The 23194-nt window shown below is 48.6% G+C and overlaps 6 protein-coding genes across 6 annotated transcripts; 5 read left to right on the forward strand and 1 right to left on the reverse strand.

Annotated features, from left to right (window-relative positions):
* The first annotated feature begins 3809 nt into the window (after nt 1–3809).
* On the forward strand, nt 3810–5026 carry GGS23DRAFT_589097 (uncharacterized protein). The gene has a single exon (XM_051517591.1). The coding sequence runs from the start codon at nt 3898–3900 to the stop codon at nt 4522–4524; it is 627 nt and encodes a 208-aa protein (XP_051367375.1). The 5' UTR covers nt 3810–3897; the 3' UTR covers nt 4525–5026.
* Nucleotides 5027–5118: 92 nt separating this feature from the next.
* Nucleotides 5119–7724, forward strand: GGS23DRAFT_589098 (Alpha/Beta hydrolase protein). The gene is made up of 4 exons (XM_051517592.1): nt 5119–5831; nt 5886–6576; nt 6769–7027; nt 7131–7724. Exons 1-4 carry the CDS (start codon nt 5459–5461, stop codon nt 7488–7490), a joined length of 1683 nt encoding a protein of 560 aa, XP_051367376.1. The 5' UTR covers nt 5119–5458; the 3' UTR covers nt 7491–7724.
* Nucleotides 7725–8594: 870 nt separating this feature from the next.
* GGS23DRAFT_589100 (GTP cyclohydrolase II) lies at nt 8595–10466 on the forward strand. Its single transcript, XM_051517593.1, has 2 exons — nt 8595–9992; nt 10079–10466. The coding sequence occupies exons 1-2, from the start codon at nt 8841–8843 to the stop codon at nt 10124–10126; spliced, it is 1200 nt and encodes a 399-aa protein (XP_051367377.1). The 5' UTR covers nt 8595–8840; the 3' UTR covers nt 10127–10466.
* A 1077-nt stretch (nt 10467–11543) lies between these two features.
* Nucleotides 11544–16411, forward strand: GGS23DRAFT_617835 (uncharacterized protein; the record flags this gene model as incomplete). Its single annotated transcript, XM_051520901.1, has 2 exons — nt 11544–11806; nt 11865–16411. 2 exons carry the CDS (start codon nt 11544–11546, stop codon nt 16159–16161), a joined length of 4560 nt encoding a protein of 1519 aa, XP_051367378.1. The 3' UTR covers nt 16162–16411.
* Nucleotides 16365–17892, reverse strand: GGS23DRAFT_589107 (NADH-ubiquinone oxidoreductase B18 subunit-domain-containing protein). Its single transcript, XM_051517594.1, has 3 exons — nt 17267–17892; nt 17033–17157; nt 16365–16923 (listed from the first exon to the last, which is right to left on the reverse strand). Exons 1-3 carry the CDS (start codon nt 17289–17291, stop codon nt 16819–16821), a joined length of 255 nt encoding a protein of 84 aa, XP_051367379.1. The 5' UTR covers nt 17292–17892; the 3' UTR covers nt 16365–16818.
* Nucleotides 17893–18445: 553 nt separating this feature from the next.
* GGS23DRAFT_399301 (peptidase S28) lies at nt 18446–20720 on the forward strand. The gene is made up of 5 exons (XM_051513567.1): nt 18446–19564; nt 19627–19698; nt 19759–19886; nt 19940–20105; nt 20173–20720. Exons 1-5 carry the CDS (start codon nt 18738–18740, stop codon nt 20633–20635), a joined length of 1656 nt encoding a protein of 551 aa, XP_051367380.1. The 5' UTR covers nt 18446–18737; the 3' UTR covers nt 20636–20720.
* The last annotated feature ends 2474 nt before the right edge of the window (nt 20721–23194 follow it).

A 23194-nucleotide genomic window follows, 5' to 3' on the forward strand; every position in this document is an offset into this window, starting at 1 on the left:
CTAAGAAGGAGTAAAGCGTATGCGATATTAAAAACCTAGATATATTTACTCGAAAGTATACTCTATCGAAGACTATAGTACGTACGATAGTCTAAGACGAATAAAACTAATATCGCTATATTAATCGAAAGGTAAAGAATCTAATATAGTTATCGTATCTTAGCTATGCCCATTAGTCGTAAAGATATAATAGTCGCTAGCCCGAAGGTATAAGAGGTAAGGGAAGAAAAGGAATAAAACGTAAAAGTTACTTATTCGGTTATAGCGGTACGACGAAGTAACTTAAGCGCCTATAACTAAAATAAATATACTAATCGGAGAACGACGAATCTAATAGCAAAAACGAATCTTTAATTAAGGTAAAAATAGTAAAAATAATAATCTAACTAGGTAATAAACTAGATAATAAGCATAGTATATCCCGCACTTACGGGAGCTATGGTTACTCTATATAAGTATAAGGCCTATCGTAGCGTGTTACGTAATATATTAAGAGGGCGGCATATCTTACCGCACCACTACATTACGTAATGCATTAAGAGGGCATGTCTTACCGCACTACTATAGTAATACGCTACGATAACCCTTATTAATATATAGAATAACTATAGCTTTTATAAGTAATAACTATATTATAATTATTACCTCATTAAATTATTTACTTCTCTATTTTTATTTTAATTAATGATTCGTTTTTATTATTAGATTCGTCGTTTACTAATTAATATATTTATTTTAATTACGAGTAATTAAGTTACTTTATTATACTGTAATAGCTGAAGAAGTAACTTTTATATATATATGTTTTTCTTTTCTTATCTTCTTTGCCTTTAGCCTAGTGATTATTTTATCTCTATAACTAATAAATATACCTAAGATACGACAACTATATTAGATTTCTCGTTTCGCGATTAATAAATTAATATTAGTTTTATTTATGATAAACCACTATACGTATTATAGGTATCGATAGAGTATACTTTCGAATAAGCTCTTTGGGACTCCAGTATCGCGTACGCTCTGCTCCTTCTCACTATAGATATATCGTAAAATATAACAGCGTTTCTACCATTTAAAAAGAAGAAATAAGTAGGTGGTTTAAAGAAGTAATTTAGCTAATAGAGAGGAAGTCCTATATAGTTTATATATAATATTAGTTTTATTTATCCTAGATTATTGTACGTATTGTAGTTACCGATAGCGTATACTTTGGAGTAAGCTATCCGGGACTCTAGCATCATGTACGCTCTACTCCTTCTCAGTAGCTTTATCGACGCAGTAGTAAATACCACGTAGATACGTAATTTCCTTACAGAATTAAGCGTAATACCTATAGGACCAATTATCCTACGATATAATAATACGATGGCGAATACGTAAGTAAAAAAAATAGTAATAAATAAGTAAAAGCGGTATATTTAAAAGGATTGTTATTACGTAAAGTAAAAGATAAAAGAAGAATACGTCAAGTTAAAATACGTACTATTAACTGAAAACGTAGCTAATAAGCTTACGAAGCCTTTAAAGGTAAAGGAATATTAGAGATTTAAAAAGTTACTATATCTAAAGTACCTATAATTGCCTTACTCCTTAAACGAAATAAATAAGTAAATAGAATAATAAAGAAGGAAAATATTACGAAATTAGGAGCTTACGCCGTTTAAAGTACTAGTAATAGCCTTACCTAAGTTAAGAAAGCGTATAGACGCGTAAGTGTCACGGTTTTAAGAGCTGTTCGCTGGGTAAAAGCCGTATATTGATGAACTAAAGCTAGACGAGGAGAAAAAGGAAGAAAAGGTACGCCGTATAGGCCGCACCTGTAATAGTTGGCCTTATCCTCCGTGGGTGCTGGTTACGTACTAAGCCCTGGCACTAGCCAGGGCCCTATTATAGGCATAGCCTATTATATAAGGTCCCCTCCCGGAAAAAAAAAAAAAAAAGTGCGCCCTACCGTCCTTTTCTTCGGCGTTTAGCCCTAATAACCTAACCCGTTTTCCTCCGCGCGCCTTAGGATGCGTGCCGTATCCTTAGGTACTGCTTCCGTCCCCCGGGGTACGCTAATCGCTCCCCGGGTTACTGCTTCCGCCTCCTAGGGTACTGGTATACTCCTGGGCCTCCTCCTCCGCCGTTTCCTTCCCGGGGCCTTTCGTTTCCCGGGGTACTATACCGGGCGCCTTTAGCCCTCCGGCGCTCTTCCCCCGGGTCCTACTCTTCCCCGGGATTTCTTCCGTAAGTCTCCGGGGTTTCTTCGCTTACCGGGTACGCTTTCCCGGTAGCTACTTCCCTCCGAGAGCCCCTCCTCCTTCGCCGTTTCCCGGGTTGCGTTATCCGCTTCCCGGGCTGCTATTTTCGTTCCCCGGGGTGCTATTATTCCCCGGGGCTAGTCCCGATCCTCCTATTAAACCGTAAAGCTCTAAAGCCCCGCGTACGAAGTCGCGCATAGGCGCTTGTTAGGTCTAGCCTAGCTTCCGTAGCTACGGGATCGTCGGTTCGTTTATCGCCGTTTAAAGACCCTCGTTTATCTTCCGCTAGCGGAGCTAAGGGCTCCGCCTAAAAGCGTACTAAGGCGCGCTTTCCCGTCTACTATCGTTTAAAGGCTAGGGGCCTATCCTTCCGTTTAAAGGCTAGGGGCTTATCCGTATTACTAGCGGAGCCGCGAGGCTCCGCCGGAAGGCGTACTAAGGTACGCTATCCCTACTCGTTTAAAGACTATCGTTTATCTTCCGCTAGAAGACGTATTAGGATACGCCGTCCGATTCGTTTAAAGACTATCGTTTATTTTCCGCTAGAAGACGTATTAGGATACGCCGTCCGATTCGTTTAAAGACTATCGTTTATCGTCCGCTAGCGGAGCTAAGGGCTCCGCCTAAGGGCGTACTAGGGCGCGCCCTTCCGTCTACTGCTAACGCCGCTAGCGCTTTTATCGAAGTGCTGTTATTCTAGCCGAAACCTTGATGTATTTCCTGCTATTCTAACGCCGTTCCTTCCTTGTATTACGCCTCGGGCGTTCTTAATTCGTCGACGAGCGCTATGCTCTAACGCTTTATTATCTTTCTCCGGAAAAAAATTTTCCGCCGTTTTTAGCCGTAAATTTCGTCGATTTCGTCGTTTATTTATCTCGAAATTACCGTCTGAATTGCGTTTTCTCGGGGTTTATTAGTCGTTTTCTTCGGTTATTTTATATCGGTCCTCGTTCGTGGTAGCTACCGGCGCGTATATCTAAGACTAATACCGCCTTTCCAACTGCTAACTTAGCCGGCGTAAACGCTAGTATCGCTTTTCCTACTGCTGATCCCGCGTGTTAAGATACTATCTCGTCGGTCCTCTTCGTAGGAGCCGCCGGTACGTATGTCCAAAAGCTAATACCGCCTTTCCGACTGCTAACTTTGCTAGCTACCGCTTTCTTTGGTGCTATATCGCCGTTCCTATTGCTAATTCCGCTCGCTAAGATGCTGCTACTTCCGTAAAACGATAAAAGAAGGTTGGTCTAGCTTTTTGTTACGGTTTTAAGAGCTATTCGCTAGGTAAAAGCCGTATATTAATAAACTAAAGCTAGACGAGGAAAAAAAGGAAGAAAAGGTACGCCGTATGGGCCGTACCTATAATAGCTGGCCTTATCCTCCGTGGGTATTGGTTACGTACTAAGCCCTGGCACTAGCCAGGGCCCTACTATGGGCATAGCCCATTACAGTAAGTACGTAATCGGTTACGTATAGCTATAGAATAAGCCCTACCTTAGTAGTAGTTAATCGGGAGATAAAAGGCACGAAAAACGGCTTGCAAAAGGCTACGTAAATAGCTGGAATTCCATTAACTGTTCACCCTTTCCTTAGATGGCCATCGTATTATTCAATACAGCTGACCTCCAAAGTATAAGTGCCATCCTTACTGGCCAACATGCAGACTGAAGCTTCTTTTTTCTCCCTTCCGCGCGAGGTGCGTGATCGCATCTATGAGTTTTATCTCGCCCCTGATTACACCGATTTCGGGGACACGTTACGCCCGCAATTGATCTATCTAGACGGTCCCCCTTACCAACGCCCCCTACCTACTTTAATGCTCTCATGTAAGCGTTTGTACCGAGAACTGCACTCCATGGTTCACAGGCAGGCCGCTATCAGAGTCATTATGCATGGGTGGAATGAGAGACGGATCGGATTCGCCGTCCACGGAACCCTTCGCCTGGACCGGCTAGAGAAGCTCTGGTTCCTAGTCGCCATGGAGCGTCCCAATTGGAATCGCTGGTTGCCCTTTTTCGGAAAGCTTACCCTGATCGCTACTAAGCTAGAAGTCTTGGTTATAGACTGGGAACCTAGGCCCGTCACCTCCGCAGGCTGGACAGGTCGGGTAAACACGAAGAAGGAAGACGAATTCTTCCAGGCATTGGCATCCCTGAAGCAGCTGCGTCTTATCCAGGTGCATGGCGATGTCACCCCTAGGTGGAGGGAACAGCTTGAGAAGGTTGGACCGCACGTGGTGTACCATCATTTCCGCTGGTGGAGGGAACCGGGAATAGACCATTGATAAAGATCAAAATTGGGTATGGCCGTCCTTGAGGAGGGAGATGTTATATGGAAATATTCGTCTAACGGGTGGATGGAGGTGTTATTGCGAATCCCTGCTTCGATGCCGGTATCTCACGATCAGAATATTGCCCCACACAGGAGCGATTTGCCGTTTTAAGGTCTACATCAGTTCTATTCAAGCGCCTCCTATTTATAGGTAGCTTACCACTTGTCGAATACATCTGAACCCGTTTTCCCCTCCGTCCAAGTATCAATTTCCTCAACCTGTTCATCCCCGATGGCTATTTTCAAAACTACAAGAGGTCTCTCGCGAGACTCTCTCCGCGCTAGAGAAAAGAGGACAGCACACGCTGAGAATGATAACTAGGAAATCGACCCATGAGCTTCGCGACCCTCGCGCGCCGTCAAGAAAACTGACGACGCAGCTGACACGTAAAATCGTAGATTTATTAGCGGGAAGGTAAGCGGTGTAATTATTTTCGGCCAAAGTTGACATAATCGCTTCGTCTGTCTCTGCAGTATCCCTGCATCGGATTTAAGGCAAAGGAAGAGGTAGTAGAAGGCACTCGAGCATGACACTCGTCAGTCGTCAGATAAGATCATCGTTCTCCAACTCCCTTTCAGTAAGAAACGGCATGGAGCATACTGCAACGCCACATAGGAAGGGGGGTAGTGAGGGGCAAATAAAGCGCGCCCACAACGTAATCGGCTGTATTTTCCAAGGTTCTTTCCTATTAGCACATTCCATGAAGCCTCTACAACCCATCCAGATCTGTGACGGGTTGGAATAGGGTGAGCGAATATTATAACATCAACAGAACGAGACAGAACGAGACAGAACGAAGAAACGCCTGGTTTCGCACATCCCACCTTCGCTGTCTTCCTCCTGAGAAACATTCGACGAAACCTAGACCTTTCTCAGAGTCACCACCATGCCTAACCTCGTGCGGAGCACTCTTGTAGCAGCCATGCTCGTACTCTCTATTTATTCTTCTTGTGGCTTCACAGGTTCGACACCGAGGCCAGCGGACAAGCTACTCAAGAAACAGGTCCCGGCTGAACCAACCGGAGTAAGAACCATTCATTCTCCAAGAGGCATTACAATTCGGTATAAGGAGCCCGAAACCGAAGGAGTTTGTGAGACGACGCCGGGTGTCAATTCATACTCAGGTTATGTGGATCTGGACGAAAATACACACATGTTCTTCTGGTTTTTCGAGGCGAGGCATAATCCCGACGAGGCTCCCCTCACCCTGTGGCTTAATGGAGGCCCAGGTTCAGATTCACTAATTGGGCTATTCGAAGGTAGGTTGGAAGTTACAACGTTTGGTTCATATGACGAGAAGCTAAAAGAATTAGAACTTGGCCCTTGCAATGTTACTCGTAACCGCACTTCTTTGGTGAATCCCTATGCGTGGAACGAAGTCAGCAATCTTCTGTTCCTCTCTCAACCCATCGGCGTCGGCTTTTCATATGCGGAATCCGTGGTTGGTGTTATCAATGACACTACCCAGCTTCCCATCCCAGATCCTCAGCCTGATGGGCGATACAGCGATGTCGACCCGTACCGGTTTGACACTACCAACCTAGCCGCTGTAGGAACCTGGGAGATCCTACAAGGCTTCATTGAGAATCTACCTTGCCTCGATCCAACTGTCAAGTCGCGCAGCTTCAACCTCTGGACGGAGAGCTACGGAGGGCATTACGGCCCTGCCTTCTTCCGATATTTCTATGACCAGAATTCCCTCATCCGTAATGGTAGCATCGCTGGCATCGAGCTTAATATGCATTCTCTCGGCATAATAAATGGTATAGTATCAGAACGCATCCAGGCTCCATATTATCCGGAGCTTGCGTATCGCAACACTTATGGTATCGAGGCAGTTAACGAGACCATATACAACTATATGAAGCTAAACTACTACTTTCCCGGCGGCTGCCGAGACTCGATCGACCTTTGTTACGAGCAAGACCGTTCGACCCCAGACGGAAAGGCCATCTGCTCTCAAGCCACCGCCATCTGTAGATCGCTAGTCGAAGGGCCTTACTAGTAAGTTTAAAGGGTTTCTGCAGGCCTAATTCCCCTCTTGTCTGCCGTGGTTTAAAATAAGATACTCGACTGTTTATGTCTTTCACGTTACACTCTATGGTTATCTAGAGCCAGCCTCTTTATAGCTTCTATGCTCAGCACTCCAAGCAGCTTGACGTACGATTGTTCTCTGGGAATACTAACTCTACACAGCGTAGTAAGCGGACGGAATCCGTATGATATCCGAGCCAAAAGCAACGCCAGTATCCCCCCGAGCTACTGGGTTGAGTATCTAAATACCGCGAGAGTGCAGAATGCGATTGGGGTTGACATTAATTACACCTCTACGAGTAGCTCTCAGGTCGGGATTGGCTTCGACTATACCGGCGATTTTGTTTACCCAAACTTGCTAGACGACCTCGAAACCATCCTCGACTATGGAGTTCGTATTGCTATGATATACGGAGATGCTGTAAGTCGCGTTCCATCCCTGCCCTGCTATCCCCAAATGCTACACGCGTAACTCATACTATATAACAACGTAAAAGGGCGAGTTGCTAATTGTAACGGAACAGGATTATATCTGCAACTGGATGGGCGGTGAGGCAGTGTCTCTGGCAGTGAATTACACTGGTAAAGCGGAGTTTGCTAGCGCAGGATACGCACCATTTATAGTTGACGGCACTGAGTATGGTGAGAGTCGGCAATATGGCAACTTCAGCTTCACACGGGTGTACGATGCTGGCCATGAGGTACCTTACTACCAACCAAAGGCGGCCTTGGAGCTCTTTAGACGCGTTCTCGCTGGTCTGGCAGTATCGGACGGAGGCGAGAATGTGACGCGCACGTATAAGAGTGGTGGAACAGTCAATGCCACACACACAAACAGTTATGTGACATACTATACGGGGCGACCCGGGGAGTCAAAGCCTTAAATAACGTTGAATATAGGCAGACGACGAAGGACCTTGGAAAATGCAGGCAGAGGAAATATAATACTTGCCAAAAGACTTTAAGGGGGGAGACCGAGTTTTCAAGTTATGTAATAAACACGGAGCTGTAGGGTAAGCTGCTAGATAGCACTAAATATGTTCAGTAAGAGATGGAGTCACATGGCTTAAATATCAGGGTATAAGTAGAGTACCTACATGAGTTTACATCCATTGCATGCGGTTCTCTATACTACGTGCATTGTCCCCTATTATTCTTCTAGTGGAAATTGATCGCCTTCACCTCTCCTTCACCTCTTGGGCTCTGGATAGTAAGTAATCATAAGACACCCGGAGAGCGGTGAAGACGGTTTCGATTATCATATCGACGGACGCCTAGAAGATTCCACTCGCCTTAGGCTGCGGCACCCTCGGGCAAGCACGAAGCGACACAAATTACAGAGCCCTCATCACGAGACCCTTGTAATGAAACTAAAGTGACATCGCCGAAACCCCCAAGGATGTGAGCCGGGCGGGCAGCAAGACGCTGTTATCCTTCGAAATGATGGAGGGAACCTACTTTTTCCCTCCTGAATTCCCTACTTGTTATTAGGAGTGCTTGGTACTCCCTAGGAGGTACCTATATAAGGGAGCACCACCTCTATGCACAGGTACCTACCTAGGTAGGAGTTAGGTAGCACTAGGAGATGATCCGTTACCAGGTACCCGTTACCCGCTATAGGTACCTGGGTACGTCCCTGGATACTTACTAGAAGTGACAAGAGCAGAACAGGGAGACACTGTTGTTATGCAAGCCCCGGTACAATGGCTAGCATGGAGCCTGAATTGTTATGTATCCTTATAGAGGGGGTAGATAGGTGAAGAAATTCAACAACGTTTAGGGGCTATCTTAGCAGCTAGGAGGTACCTAGGATACCGCACCCATGTGCCTAACCTAACATACCTCTACATCTGATATCAGCAATTTTAAATGGATACAGGTACCTAGTGCAGTGAAGGGGGTCTCAAGGCAAAAAGAACGGACCTACCAAGGTACCTACAGGCAACCTCTACTCATACCTAGGTAGGTACCTGTACTTTTTTCTCACCAGGCTTACGAATGTGGAGCCTCACTGCCGTGAGACTTATCCAGTGGAACAATGCCTACAATGCGTATTTATTAAGTGATCATTCCCTCCCTCCACCAAACCCGAGCATGCCCCGTCTCCTTGAAACGGCACCCCACCAACCGTAATCGATCCGACGTCAGTGATTCCCGGTTTCTCTTCCTCCTACTTAGCCTTGATTATAACAGACATTGTCATAAGTTCCAGTCTCCTCTTGCTATATTGAGGGATGCCAGACGCCAAATCATCGTCACCAGGGAGGTCTCGAAGGACTTCAGATTGGCAGAAGCACGCGGAAGCTACAGACCTTCCGTCCTTCTACTCCCCGCGGTCCCGGCCCATCAAGGAAGATGACGAGGACAACATCGTCACCGCGCTAAGTCGTGACGAATTGGCTCTTTCCTCACTCACCCGTCCAGGGAATCATGCTTCTACCACTGTTGACGATGCAGACCAATCGTCAGCGCCGCCGCCACCGTCGCTGCTCTCGCCTGCTTTCACCCCTCCTGCCACCCCCGGCACAGTGACTCCTATAGCCGAGCAAGCTCGTGGGGTTCCCGTCGATTCCTCTGTTCCGTCGGGGGGATGCGGAACTAGACGACCGAAACTACTCCAAGCGTTGCCGGAAGTCCAATGCATTGTTCGCGCTCGTATTCCAACGGTCTCGGGGACGGAGATGTTCTTACATCTATATACGAACAATGTCGATAACAAAGAACATCTCGCCATCGTTTTCGGCTCACATATTCGGAGTAAGTCGCTCGACGCGCCGAGGGAGGGCGAGACAGAGATGGATCGAATGGTCAGGGGGGCATATACAGGCCGCTTATATCCCGGGCGGACGAAGAGTGGCATGGCGCATAGCGGCTCGCCGTCGGCCGGTGAGTCCGAAAATGTCAATTCTCAAGGCGGCGGCCCTCCCCTTGTCCGCATACATTCGGAGTGCTACACGGGCGAGACGGCATGGTCCGCGCGGTGCGACTGCGGCGAACAGCTCGACGAGGCGGCTCGACTGATGTCGCTTCCCAGCGCCGTGAATGGAGGCATTGTCATCTACCTCCGGCAAGAGGGGCGAGGCATCGGTCTCGGTGAAAAGCTGAAAGCATACAATCTACAAGACCTAGGGTCCGACACCGTCGAAGCGAATTTACTGTTGCGACACCCCGCCGACGCGCGAAGCTATGGGCTTGCGACAGCCATGCTACTTGACTTGGGACACAAGGAAATTCGCTTGCTGACAAACAATCCGGACAAGATAAGGGCTGTGGAAGGGCCAAATAGAGAGGTGAGAGTTACGGAACGCGTCGCAATGGTACCATTAAGTTGGAAGGGCAAAGGAGGTTTCCGGAGTCGAGAAGTGGAGGGATACCTGAAGACTAAGGTGAGTCTAGTCCTACCCAACCATGCCTTGCCTTACGATGCGCTCCACAACGTAGACAGCGTCCCTACATCGCTAATATCTTATAGATTGAGAAGATGGGTCACTTGTTAGACATTGGAACTCTTCCACCATGAGACCCATGTACATGTAGAACACAATTGGTGGAATGTGTGCTCCATCATCGCAGAACAACGTCGTCAATGTCAGATACCAAAGACGGGGCCGCGCAGAGCTGGCATATAGACAACAACCCGTCTTGATTTAAGAATATGTTAACGTGTAGAAAGACTGGTCATTAGACGAGAGGTCACCTTCGACTACCACACGTTCAAGAGTAGACCTACACAGATAGATCATGATTCCTATTCTTTCGCAATTGTATGCGAATGGTTGTATAATAAAATGTAGTACTGCGCAGCACACATATTGTCGCCTTCCTCTATTCTCTCCCGATGGTATACACCTTTTCCTACTTAAGCCACCCTCTTCCGCTCCGCCCTCATCACCACTAGGAAGCGAAAGGGGACAAATGAAGTACATATATAAGTGCGCACGAAAGCTGTTCTTCAGCGTCCTGTTTGGCGACACCCCAACACCTAGAAGCTCGTAAATCATGCCCTTCGACGCTTGATCCACCACATGTTACAATGGAGGCAAATATACGTGCCTGAGGTAGTGATATCGACCTCATACACACATTTAAAAGGTACTTGTCTTCGTCGTTAAGCAGGGAGGGTTCGACATGGTCATCACTTCCTAATTTCTAGCGACTGAGGGGTTTACCCGTATGAGTAGAGTTAGGGTAAGTACCACAATACTTTCAAAGTGGGCACTTATGAAATACTAAGCTCGGTTTCAGAACTGATATGGTAAGGAGTGACAGTGGTCACCGAAGTAATGTACAGTAATTTAAGGGGGGTTGCTTTCTATACTCTTAGTTCGGTAGGTGGGCAAGTAGGTAAGCAGGCAGGCAGGTAGGTAGGTTATAAAGGCGCTCAAGTAAGAGATCCGGGGGTTTCACTGAATTTCGGGGATTGAAAAAAAAAATATTACCGACCTAAATACCCTAGGTACATAAAGTTCCCACTTGATACCTATCAATAATTAACCACGGGGTTACCGGGCGGATCTACCTAATATAGTATGTATAAGTACATGTACGTGGCTCAACACATAGGCGGGTATGTGTAAGTACCTAAGCTAAGCACTGGAGGTTGGCGTAATGCCCGTGCAGGGACATGAACAATACATAGGTACTTACCTAGGTAGGTTTTACGTCTATGACCGTTACAGGCATATTGCATATGTGGAAGATAGGAAGGCTCCATGACTGTGCCGCGCTGTCTCGTGCAAACTCTCGAGGCGCGTTTCCTGAGGGCATCATCTCACAGCCTCATGTCCGCCCTGGAATGATACCTCACTGATTCCATACCAGGTCAAACTGCAATTGCAGTTTGACCCTTTTTATCAGAGGTTTGGGTTTTTACCCTCTATTTGGGTTCTACCATTGCCCTAGTTTCTGCTCTGGATTTCCATAACACATATACGAACATGTCGGAGACGGACATGCGGTTGCGTCTCGTGGTGCGTAGAGATGGCCTGCCAGAGAATCGGTTCTTGTGGCATGTGCCACTCGAGAATGACCCGACCATCTCAAAGCTGCTCGAGAAAGTGAACGAAACCATACCCTTAGAAATCGGCCAGAGGGGGTTAGAAGATTACGCGGTTGAGCTACGGGATAATGATGGTACTAGTTTTGAGTGTCTGCACTTTCAGTCGGTGCGGACCATCCTCAGACCTGATGATCGAGTCTTGTATGTCTTTCCTGAAGATTCCGACCTTTTGAGTCAACTAGTGGCTAACATTTGGTAGCATTCGAGCCCTCGAAAAAGACGACAACAGGCAAAGACGACTGAGTGGTCGGCATCAGATCTCCACCGACGGCAGAAGGCTCATCGACGGTATTCCTTTCGGCCGCCGCCTCCTCAGGCCACCCGCCGGCCGACCGCCCCTTGACGTTCCTACCGTTAAACGCCCCAGGCTCGCGTATGCTCAAGGATATACTAATGACGGTTGCGATGACGACGACAACGATCCCACCACGCTTTTCCTTACAAACGGCGACCTGCCTGCAGATCTATCAGCCGCTTCGGATGCTGGTGGTGGTAATCTGGAAGATAGTGACTTCGAGGCCGAAGAAGAGGATGACGACTCCGACGAGCATTACGAATCTGATAGCTACGATCGACGGAATTCGACCTCATCAAACGACGAGGAAGAGGATCTTGCGGCCGAGCTCCGGCAGCTAGCAACAGATAATACGGTATCGGAAGAACAGGAGGGGACATCGCAAATAACATCTTCTCGTGTCGACGCCCCAAGCAACAAAATATCAGCACTGCAGGCTGCATTCCCGTCAGCACCGATAGGCATCTGCCAGAAAGTGTTAGCCCGATCTGGGAATGACCTTAGAGAGGCCTACGGCTCCCTAATCGATGCATTCCCGCCAAAGCTGCCACAATCCGCATTGTCAATATGGCAGTCATCTAGGAACGACGCTCCAGATGCGAAAAGTCCCTCAGCCAAAACTCCGTCCCTGGCGCTCGTAGGTCAAATTAACCGTGACGAACAGACACATGAAAGCCGATCTGGCGAGGATAGTGAAGAACCTGTATCGGCCCTAGTGCAACAATACGACTATCGCGGACTTCCTCCCGGCTCCATTACATCAGGTGAAGGGCTCGCTCAGATGGCTGCTATCTCTGGTGCTTTCACTAGTAAGAAGACTGGTGAGAGTAAGGGTACGTCTAACACAGTGGATGGCGACAAGACCAACCTTGGGATCACTGTCGGTGACGATGACGACACTTCAAGTAGTGCTGTCGGTTCTACATTGGAGGACGAGAGCTCCGATGAGAGTTCCGAGGCGGAGAGCGAGGGTGAACCTAACGAGGAAGCATCTTCACATAGCAGTGATGACAGCGGCGACGATAACAACGACAACATTGATAGTGATAGCGACAGTAGTGGTGGCGTTGAAGGCGATCTTCCGCAAGGATTGACCAGTTCTCCCTCAAGCAGTTCGGAAAGCCAAACCGATGACGATAGCAGCGACAATAGCAAAGATGTCCCTGAGGAAATGACCACGCAGCCTAAGCCTAAGAGTGCTGCGAAAGTTGGTAAGCAGAGTACCATCAACCACGACGAAAACCCCATTGGTAGGGGAATGCCAACTTCTAAGGACGACTCTGAAAATAAGAAACACACCTCAGTCGACACACGATTAACACTCGAAAGTCAGTCCAATACAGAACATACTAGCGCCTGCGCGGTGCCGACGAAGCCGTACGTTGTTCCAGAGTCATCAGCCAAGTGCACAACACAGACGCAGCCCCTTCGAAATTCACCAGTTGGGCCCCTGCCGATGGGGCCAGCACCACCTGGGGCAGGTAAGGAGAGTACAAAGAAGCGGAACGCCCGGCGCAAGGCTGCAAAGGCAGCCAAGAAGCTGGCGCAGCAAAATAATGCTCTCGACGCCTCGCCTGCCGGCCCAGATTCCCAGTCCCTGACCCCCGCCTCGGGCGTGAAGGCTCTTTTCGAAGCCAAGCGAAGGGAGCTACTGGCGGCAATTTCTAACGGCGGGATTGAGGTTGACTCGCCGAGCCAACCTACACAATGTAATGATTTTTCGGGGGCGTCCACATCCGGAAAACGAAAACGCGCCAGACCTAATGCCTCCGATCAGCTCACCAGACAAGCGTGTTCTCCACCCCACGAAACGCACATTAAGGACGACGTTCAGTCCGCAGGTCCCTCCTCTAAGCGACCTTGCTTGGATGTAAGTACCGGCCGGAGACTGCTTTTCGGTGCACTCGGTCTCCGCAATCCGAAAACGCATGACGATGAAATAGAGTTGCGGGCGAAGCTGACGGCCGGTATTCGACCGCTACAGAATCAAAGATCTGAAGAAGAGAATAATACGGTCCGAGGAGATCAAAGGAATCGTGGACCTGCAGACGACAGCCTGGATTATATTTGGAAAGAAAGGATCATCTACCGAGCGGTTGAATGCTGTCATGAAGGGATCGAGCTCGGCGAACCGCCCTTTCCCTTTGTCCAGCGTTGGGATCCCCAGCAACAAGGTTCCTGGTTTCAGAAGAACAAACGCGGTGGTCAAGGCAAGCGAGCGCAACGCAATCAGGCTCATTTCTACCATGGAACCAATTCTGGCCAAAAACGCAAATATGAAGAATTCGTGTCGCGGGACGAGCAAGGCTACGATGCTACGTTCAATGGTTTCGATGATACTGTTCGTGACGCCGATGTTGAACTTAATTACGACGATGAGCACCAGGACAGTCAGCAGGAGGGGATAGAGGAGCAGACCAATAACGCAAGCCAGGATACAGACATGGATGATCTCCCGTCCTTGCCTTCCAACTTATCGTCTCTCCCCATTCTCCGCCCAGGAAAAGCTCAAGTAGGAATGGTCATCACATGGCAGCAGTGGTCATGTTCTTCGGCCACGAATTGGCAACCACAACTATCTGATGTTACCGGCGTCATAGTTAGAATTGACGATGACGCTACCAGCTTGGAAGTCTGCATTGCCAAAAGGGATCGCCGTCTCGATCGAAACGAGAAGCGGTACGACCAGAATACAGGTCAAAGAATCTATGACAGATTCGAAGGACCGGACCTTGATGATGACGATGACGATGGCGAAGACGAAGGATACCGGACTATCAGCTTTGCCGAGATACAACAACCCAGAATTCTACAACAACCATTATCCACTCTACGTGGTGAAGAGCTCAAGGACGATGTCAGCCGGGACGGGAAAGCTCGGAAGGGCGGGCAGCAGCTTGTGCCGGCTGAGGACGAGCGGCACACAGCTGCCGGAGTAGATTCACATACACACGCCGACTCAGCACCTGCTAGGCTAGTCGGCGAGCCAACGAAGGAGTTTGGCCAGGATACGGCGACCAGCCACTCATCAACCGGGTTCGGCGCGTATCAATCCGGACAGGGCGGGCAAGCTCATGACATAATGATATCCGATTTATCACGGATCAGCAGCCCCTCCCGGCAGCTCCACGAGAGCACAAGCCAAGCTATCGGTGTATCTGTCCGAGGAGTCCCCGACTACAACGATCTTGACCCTGACCCCGCTAACTCAGGCTACCCTAGTGCCGGTCAGTCATCAGGCCCCCTGTTCGGGAGTAACGAAGATGATGTCGTCGCTGGCACACCACAGGTCGTCAAACCCAAATTTACCGCTGCTTCGTCTGTTAGCAGCCCCCGTAGTGGGAGGCAGCCAGACTACGCGCTTGACGACGGCTCGGTAGAGCCGGACTCGTACAAAACCACTGACGACGGCGCATGTGCTGGCCACGATGAGCCGTACAATGGGGAGTACGAAGACGCTATGTCAACCCCAACGCCCAAGTCCAAATTTCAAGTGTATCCAAGCATTGATCACGAGGAAGTGGAGGCAGATATTGGGAGCACTTTGAAGGGAAATCCTTCAGTTTCTGGCGCCCTTTCATCGCTCGATGTCGCATGGTGCACGGAGCCTACTTCTCATAGCGCGCAGAGCCAATCCGGACCCCTCTCCCCGTCCTTGCGGATAACGCAAAACTCCGAGGCCCAAGGAGACTTGGAGTACAGCAGATCGGTGCGGGAGCTGGACGAGTTGCCGAAAAATCGAGAAAGCTCATTGAGAATTTCTAATAGCGTTGAGCCGACAACCCAAGAGGATCCTCTTAACATCATCATCAAAACGTCCCCGCCTTCCTCACAGCCGATTCAAACCTTGGGCATCGACCGGACTGGAAAACGGAAATCACCCAGACGGTCATCTCAATTCACACTCCCCCCCGGAACCCAAGTGATAGAACTATCTTCGGATGTAGAATCAGTTTACGCCGAGGATTATGCGGACGATGAGGTAGACCAGACATACTCACCTCGGCCAGGTACCCCATCCAGAGATGGCGGATGGGTTCCTAAGAAGAATATGGGCGACGACCCTAGCAACCGGCTGAGTTCGACAGCACCTATAAGATCTGAGACGAAAAAGGAGCGATACTTGTCTTCGTCCCAACCCATCCCGACGTCGAATCTCAGGCAGGTCAAGCCTCGGAAGAAGTCCACCTCGCGGTTCTAGCCCAGCCCTTGCAGAGGAACTGCATGTCTAACAGGGGGCGAGGTATGGCCAATATAGCATTGGGACAAGGGGCAATGGGCAGGGAGATTCCACTTTTTTCAGCATATATCTTAATAAACAACTAACATGCCGAGGTGTCGGCTTTGTTAGCGGTAGTGTGAATTGAAGTTTCTAGACAAGATTTCCGGTGCTGGCATACATGGTACGTTTCATGAGCAAGATGCAGTGTGTTGTCTCCGGCATGAGCAAAGCAGGGCCCATAACGCTAATCTATCACACTAGGCCATACATAGTAACTTGGCCAGATAATGCCATCGTTGACTAGAACAGGTATGTGCGGAACCTCATGTAGAGACCCATGAGTATGATGCTATCACGATTCCAAGTGCCAATAACCAATACTCTTATGACTGTACGACCGAGGCGACAAGCAGCTTAGGGCTAAGTAGAGGCGTATTTGACCAACACTCGCAGACGAAGGACGATATCACAGGTCACAGCTAGGCAACGGTCAGCATTAGGGCCCCAGGCAGATTAAGGTTTGAGACGGTATTTCGTGGCTCAACGCCGCAGTTCTTCGCAGGCGACGAATACGGCCTATGTACAACGGAAACTTCTTTTCCCCGTCGAAAATGCAGTCGAGGCCTATGTCGTGGCTCAATTGCTTCGTGCGCCGCCTTTCGCCTCCCGCAATTCATCCATCCTGGCGACGCGCTTCTTAAATTCTTCGTACTGGCACTTCTCGTAGCTATGGCGTTCATCCTATGAAGGGTGGGTGAGGGACGGTTAGCTTGCCGGCGCGACAGGGGGAGTGCGTGGGTGTCGGTGGGAGGCCGAAGGGTCGGAGAGGGAGGACTGAGTCCCGACGCACGTTGCACTTCCATGGCAGGTAGTACGTATCGACGCGGCACCTGTTGAGGGGGATGAGGAGGTTTGCGCAGCTGTCCCGGTAGGCTAGAGGGAGTCTGGCATCCCGCATCTCCTCACGGGTGGCTTCTACTCAGGGGGGAGGGGGAAGACGATTGTCGCGCCAGGTCAGCAGCTACCAGGACAGCCAAGAAAAGCGACGTCGGGGGGTTAATCGACGGGCGGGGGTGTTACATACTCGGAAGGGCCTCTGACGAGCCCATCTTGGCATATAGGTTGCTGGTGGACGGCAGGAGAGAGTAATTGGAGTTGGCGAAGTCGATAGCTCCGCGTCGGTGGAGGGAATGTGAGAGGTGGGTGGACGAGCAGACGAAGAGCTAGCTAGGCATGTTGTTGGGCAATTGCCAAACCTCATACCGGGGCTTGCCAGAAGCACAGCCACACAGCCACACAACCGGGGGGCCGTTCTCGCTGATTACCTAAGGTATCTGTCTCGGGAAAAAAAAAAACGCGATGCCTCCGAGGTTTGGTACCTATCCTAAAACCCATCGCCGACGCCAGGGCCAGGGTACCTCCTATTAAGGTATCTCCCTGAATGTACCTCACATGCAGATGCAAGGTACGCACCTTACCTCCTGGCATTCATCCAATATAATTGTACACGTAATTGTATGCAATCCTCCTTGATAGCAGCCTTATACCCAGAGCAGAGGTAGCTTTGCGAGAATCATTTCTCTGGTTCCAAGTTGGAAAAGATTTCTGGAAAAATAAACCAAGATCGTCCTTATGGGAATTGATGTTGATATTCTCTCTCTATGTGTGTCTGTCTCTCTATGACGAAGACGTAAGCAAGAATAACACTAGGAGCAGCAGCAGCAGCAGCAACAACAACAACAACAACAACAACAACTTGTCACTTCTGGCTTATGGCCCTTGTCATATTCAACCCCTGCATTCTACACCATCCAGCCCGTCGAATACATACCTACGCACATACCTACATACCCACGGCATTCACCCCCTCTCTTGCCTAGACCGACCTTCCGGTTTTGTATATCCGAAGCCAGGATCGCTACCCTCGATACCGCCGATAGGCAGACCTCTCGACTTCCCTTCACCTGCTAAATTCGGTCTAACCCCGCGTCGGCACACTCCAGATCGGGAGGGGCTGGGCAAGCTTGTTCAAGCTTGTTTCGTCGTCTGTCGAACCGCCGCCAGAGGCCGCACGACAGAGGCAAGTCCCGCTTCCTCCAGCTCACGCCGCCTCTTCTCCCCCTATCGATCAATACCTCCCCATACCCCCACTCCCCCGACTCGTCCTCACATTGCCCTTCTGTCCCTATTTTCTATTCCCGTGGGGATCGGAACGCATATCCGTATCTTCGTCCTTCCTAGTCGGTAGGGTTTATCATAAGGCGGTGCCAAACTGCGGCGCTGGCAAGTCTCCAGTCCACACTGTCTTAAACATGTCTTTCAGCTGTTATCACATCGCATGCCACCCCTGTAGGCCTGGGTCCTGCAGAAGCTACCCATGTTTGCCTTCACCCATCTCTTCCGTATCCGTACGGCACGGGCAAAGAAATAAATATCTCCCGTCCCCCTTCCCACGCCCCAACATGGTAGTCCCGCCCAGGCGCAACCTATCCGTCCCGTCTGTTGGATAGGGATCTGCTGTCGCGTCGCTCCCTGCCTCTTACGCCCAAGTCGCAATGGGGAGTTCCGTGGTCCAGCGTGTGTTATCTTTCGCCATCTGCCTACGGGCAGCCCTCGGCTTAACGCCTCCCGTGCCTCTGCCACCGCCCGACGAGGTAAACCAGGTTGTTCTCGCTGCACTCGCCGATCCCACCGACCCCGTTACCGGCATTGCCTATTTCGAGCAGTACATCGACCACGATCATCCAGAATCGGGCACGTTCAGCCAGACGTACTGGTACAATGCCACTTTCTGGAAAGGGCCGGGATCCCCCGTCGTGTTATTTACCCCCGGCGAGGTCGCAGCCACGGGCTACCTGTCGTATCTCAGCGACCAGGCTATTACCGGCTTGATCGCGAGAAAGGTCGGCGCCGCCGTAGTTATGGTTGAGCATCGGTACTGGGGAAATAGCACCCCTTTCGAGGTCCAAACGACCAAGAACCTCCAGTTCCTGAATCTGGACCAATCGGTTGCCGACTTTGTTCACTTCGCCCGAACTGTTAAACTTCCCTTCGACGAGGACGGGACGTCAAACGCTCCTTCAGCGCCTTGGATTTGGAGCGGAGGCTCCTATTCGGGTGCGCTCGGTGCCTGGATCGAGAGTCTTTCGCCCGGGACCTTCTGGGCGACCCATTCCAGCAGCGGCCCCGTCGAGGCTATCTTCGATTACTGGCAGTATTTCTACCCCATCCAGCAAGGGATGCCCAAGAACTGCTCCAGTGACTACAGCGCCATCGTCGAGCACGTCGACAAAGTATTCACCCACGGGTCTCGCGAAGAGAAGACAGCCCTGAAACAGCTGTTTGGGGTCCAGGATCTCCTGCACTTAGACGACGCGGCTACGTATGTATTTCTAGGGCACGGTTAGCATTTAATCCCATTGTGCTAACCGAACACTCCTTCAGCGCGATATCGTCCCCAATCTGGGCATGGCAGAGTATCCAGTTCTACTCAGGGTACTCCGCATTCTACCAAATGTAAGCAGGGGTTTCACGACATTAATATCGGCGACAAGACTTACGCAAGTCGTCGCGCAGGTGCGATGCCATCGAGGGTGTTATCCCCAATTCGACTGTCCCATCGGCCTTCAGCCCTGACGGGGTTGGCCTGAAACAGGCTCTCCCCAACTTTGCCAAATGGTTCCGAGCCAACTACCTTCCCGGATGTGAGTGTATATACACCCCGTCGCTCTCCGCTGGAGTCTAACTAAAGGGTTAGATTGCGCTGCTTATGGGTATGACGAGTGGAAAGACGAGAATAGCGTTGCCTGCTTCGACACCTACAACGCTACCAGCCCAATGTTCACAGATCAATCTGAAGCAAATCCATTCTGGCGCACTTGGGTGTGGATGACGTGTAACGACCCGTTTTTCTATTACCAGACGTGAGAAACCCATCTACTCCTTGGAACCCCCTAGGGTACTTGCTCGTGTCCTAACAGTATAGTTCAGCGGGGCGCCCTTCAACCGACCGACGGTATTCTCGCGCCTGGTAGACGCCAACTATTACCAGCGCCAATGCGAGTTGTTCTTCCCCCGCGAGGGCGAATACACTTACGCCAGCGCTCTAGGGAAAACTGCTGCCGACCTCAATGCTCATACAAAGGGTTGGCGGTTGCCCGAATCACTACATGCCAACTCCCGACTACTGTGGGTTAACGGAGAGTTCGACCCTTGGCGGTCGGCCTCGGTAGAGAGCGATTTCAGGCCGGGCGGCCCCCTGACTTCGGAAAACCCAGGAGCCCCCAGTATCCTGATCGCCGGCTCGCGGCATTGCAATGACCTCCGAGTGAGTAATACGGTAAACCCAGCCATCCAGAAGGCTCAGGACGATATTGTAGCACAAATCGCGACATGGACTCGTGAATTCCGAAGCCCTCTTACACCGGAAAGACGTTTCAGGACAGCCAAGTAAATAGTAGGGAGCATGAGATCAGGCTCTCCTATGTCTATATATATAATGTAGCCAATCCTGTGCAATATTTCCTTATGACAAGTCCCGGCCACCCGAAGCTGTCAACGTATGAGACATGTCCAAATTAAGTTACGAAATCAACGAATCGAATTATCTTTGTGTAAAAGTTAATGTGTCTGCGCCAAGTGTATAATGTTATTTGCAGTTATCCCCTCTGTCAGGACCGGCCATTTCAGAAGCCATCGCTTGCTTTTTTTTTTCTGCCTGTCAGCGATCGGCGCCGTAGTGAAACAGGTGATATTCGGAAAGAGTTAACTCTTTATCCCATGAGAAATATTAGACCCAAATGAGCGGGTGACAAGACAATACCAGGATATGAAACCGACAAAACTAACCTTACTTTACTTTACTATCTAATCATCCATGTCCGGCTTAGATTCATGCTGCTTATTTCGATCGAATGGATGCTGGATTACACCGTATTTATAACAATCCGTGTCACACGGGGATGGAACCCTATACCAACAAATCAGGTCATAAAGGTTAGGAGGATAATATCGGGTAGTAAGGCCGTTACCTCGGCGACCTACTAAGGAAAGTCCTAAATAAGCTACGGATAGCTTCGGTATTAGGATACCTAGGTACTAAAGTACGGAGGTACCTCTGGGATATATTAAGACGAGATAGGGACTAGGAAACCTAAGAAGGAATAAGGACCTAAGAGATCCCCTATAGAATTATTAGTTAAATTAAACCTATTTTAAGTATATCTTCTTATTATAAATAATTTTATACTACTCTTAACCTTATAACTTTACTATAAGCTAGTAATAAGAAAAGCCTACGCTTAAGCCTACGTCGTACGTAGTAGCCGCCGCCTCGGTATTATTATTATTAGATTAATCCCGACCCTTTATTAAAGGTCCGGAGCTATAGGCGTTCCTATTTCCGCGGCTAGCTACCTTTAGGCTAGCGTCGATCTCTATAGCGGAGGCGGCCTAGATAATAACTACGATTAATAAATTAAAGGCCGTAATAACCAAGTTAAAGGTAAAAGACGCCGAACGATAACGAGTCTTTCTAACGCCCTAGCTAAAAGTAACCCCCGAACCGACCGATAAATCCCTCGTAATATATTAACCCTAAGAATACGAAGTAATTATAACTAATACTCCGGAGATCGCGAACTCGGGGGTAATCCTACGCGATTTTCCGTAGTAGATCGTAGATTTATATAAATAAATGAAACAAGTATATTAAAGCCTAGCGATACTAGCTAATTAAGTCGATATAGGATATCGATAAAATACGATCCTAAAGAAATAATACGAATAATTACGGTAGCTCTATTAAACCGCTACGGCTATATAGGCTACCGGCATAAGAACTACGAAGATATAGATCCAGGAGTTCTAGAAGTAGGTTATAGAATAAAACACCTACTTCGCTTAAAACGTATGGGAAATAATAGCTAAGTTCGCCTAGTAAAACGAAGCGAGAACCGCTACCGTAAACTAGCTCCGAAACGCCGCCCTTTAAAATTAACGAGCCTTAGTTTAATTACGTAAAGAATATAATAAATTAATAACGGACGTTAACTTATAAGCCATATAAAAGGATAAATAAATTAACGAGATCCTTAGTAAGGAATACCTTACTCCCGGGGCTATAGAAGAAAAGACTTAGCTAATTAAGGATAACCTTAAGGCTTACGCCGTTAATCTAATTAAGAAATATTAATAACGACGATTAAGTAATAAGCTAACGGATATCGAATCTATTATAACTAAAGCTAACTAAAGGGCTCGGATACCTACTCCCGTATTAACTACTCGCCTTATAACCGCGTTTATAAAAAGATATACTAGTAACGAGGTAAAAATAAAGGAGATTATTTCTAACGGCGTACTTTAGGATACCGCGGTTAAACGTACCGCCGTACGCGTACGAACCCGTTTCTAAGACGTTACTACGGATACCTTTATATTAAGAGGAGCCGGATTAGGACTACCGCCCTTACCTAAGGCTCCGCGAAATACTTTAGGGAACCTAGGGGACTTAGACGACTCGGACGATTCGGAGTACGGGAATCCGTAAAGGCCTCGGCGTTCTTTAGGTATTCCTAAAAAACCTTAAGAGCCCCTCGACCTAGCCGAAGAACGTATAATTCGGGCCTAAACTAAGGCTATGAATAGCCGACGAAGTACTACGGTAACGATTAATCCGGTATATCTTATTAAGCCTACGACTTATAATAGGAAGGACCTAACTAAGTTCCGCCTTTAGTAAATTAAAATTAAATCCTACCTTAAAACCTACGAAAAAAGCTTTACTCGGGACGTTTAAAAAATTAATTAAATAAGATCGATATTTATCGAAAAGGCCTAGCTTTAGTATTAATAAAGGCTAACCTAAGTAGAAAGGTTAATAATCGTCGATACTTAAGCGGGATATTCCTAAGCCCTTTAGAAACGATTTAAGGATCCCGTTAAACGGTATCGTAATTCTAAAAAAATATAAGAACTTAAGTACTAAGGAGATATCTCCTAGTACCTTACC

Source organism: Durotheca rogersii (assembly GCF_024521655.1).
Source record: "Durotheca rogersii strain YMJ 92031201 chromosome Unknown GGS23scaffold_48, whole genome shotgun sequence".
Classification (NCBI taxonomy): domain Eukaryota; kingdom Fungi; phylum Ascomycota; class Sordariomycetes; order Xylariales; family Xylariaceae; genus Durotheca; species Durotheca rogersii.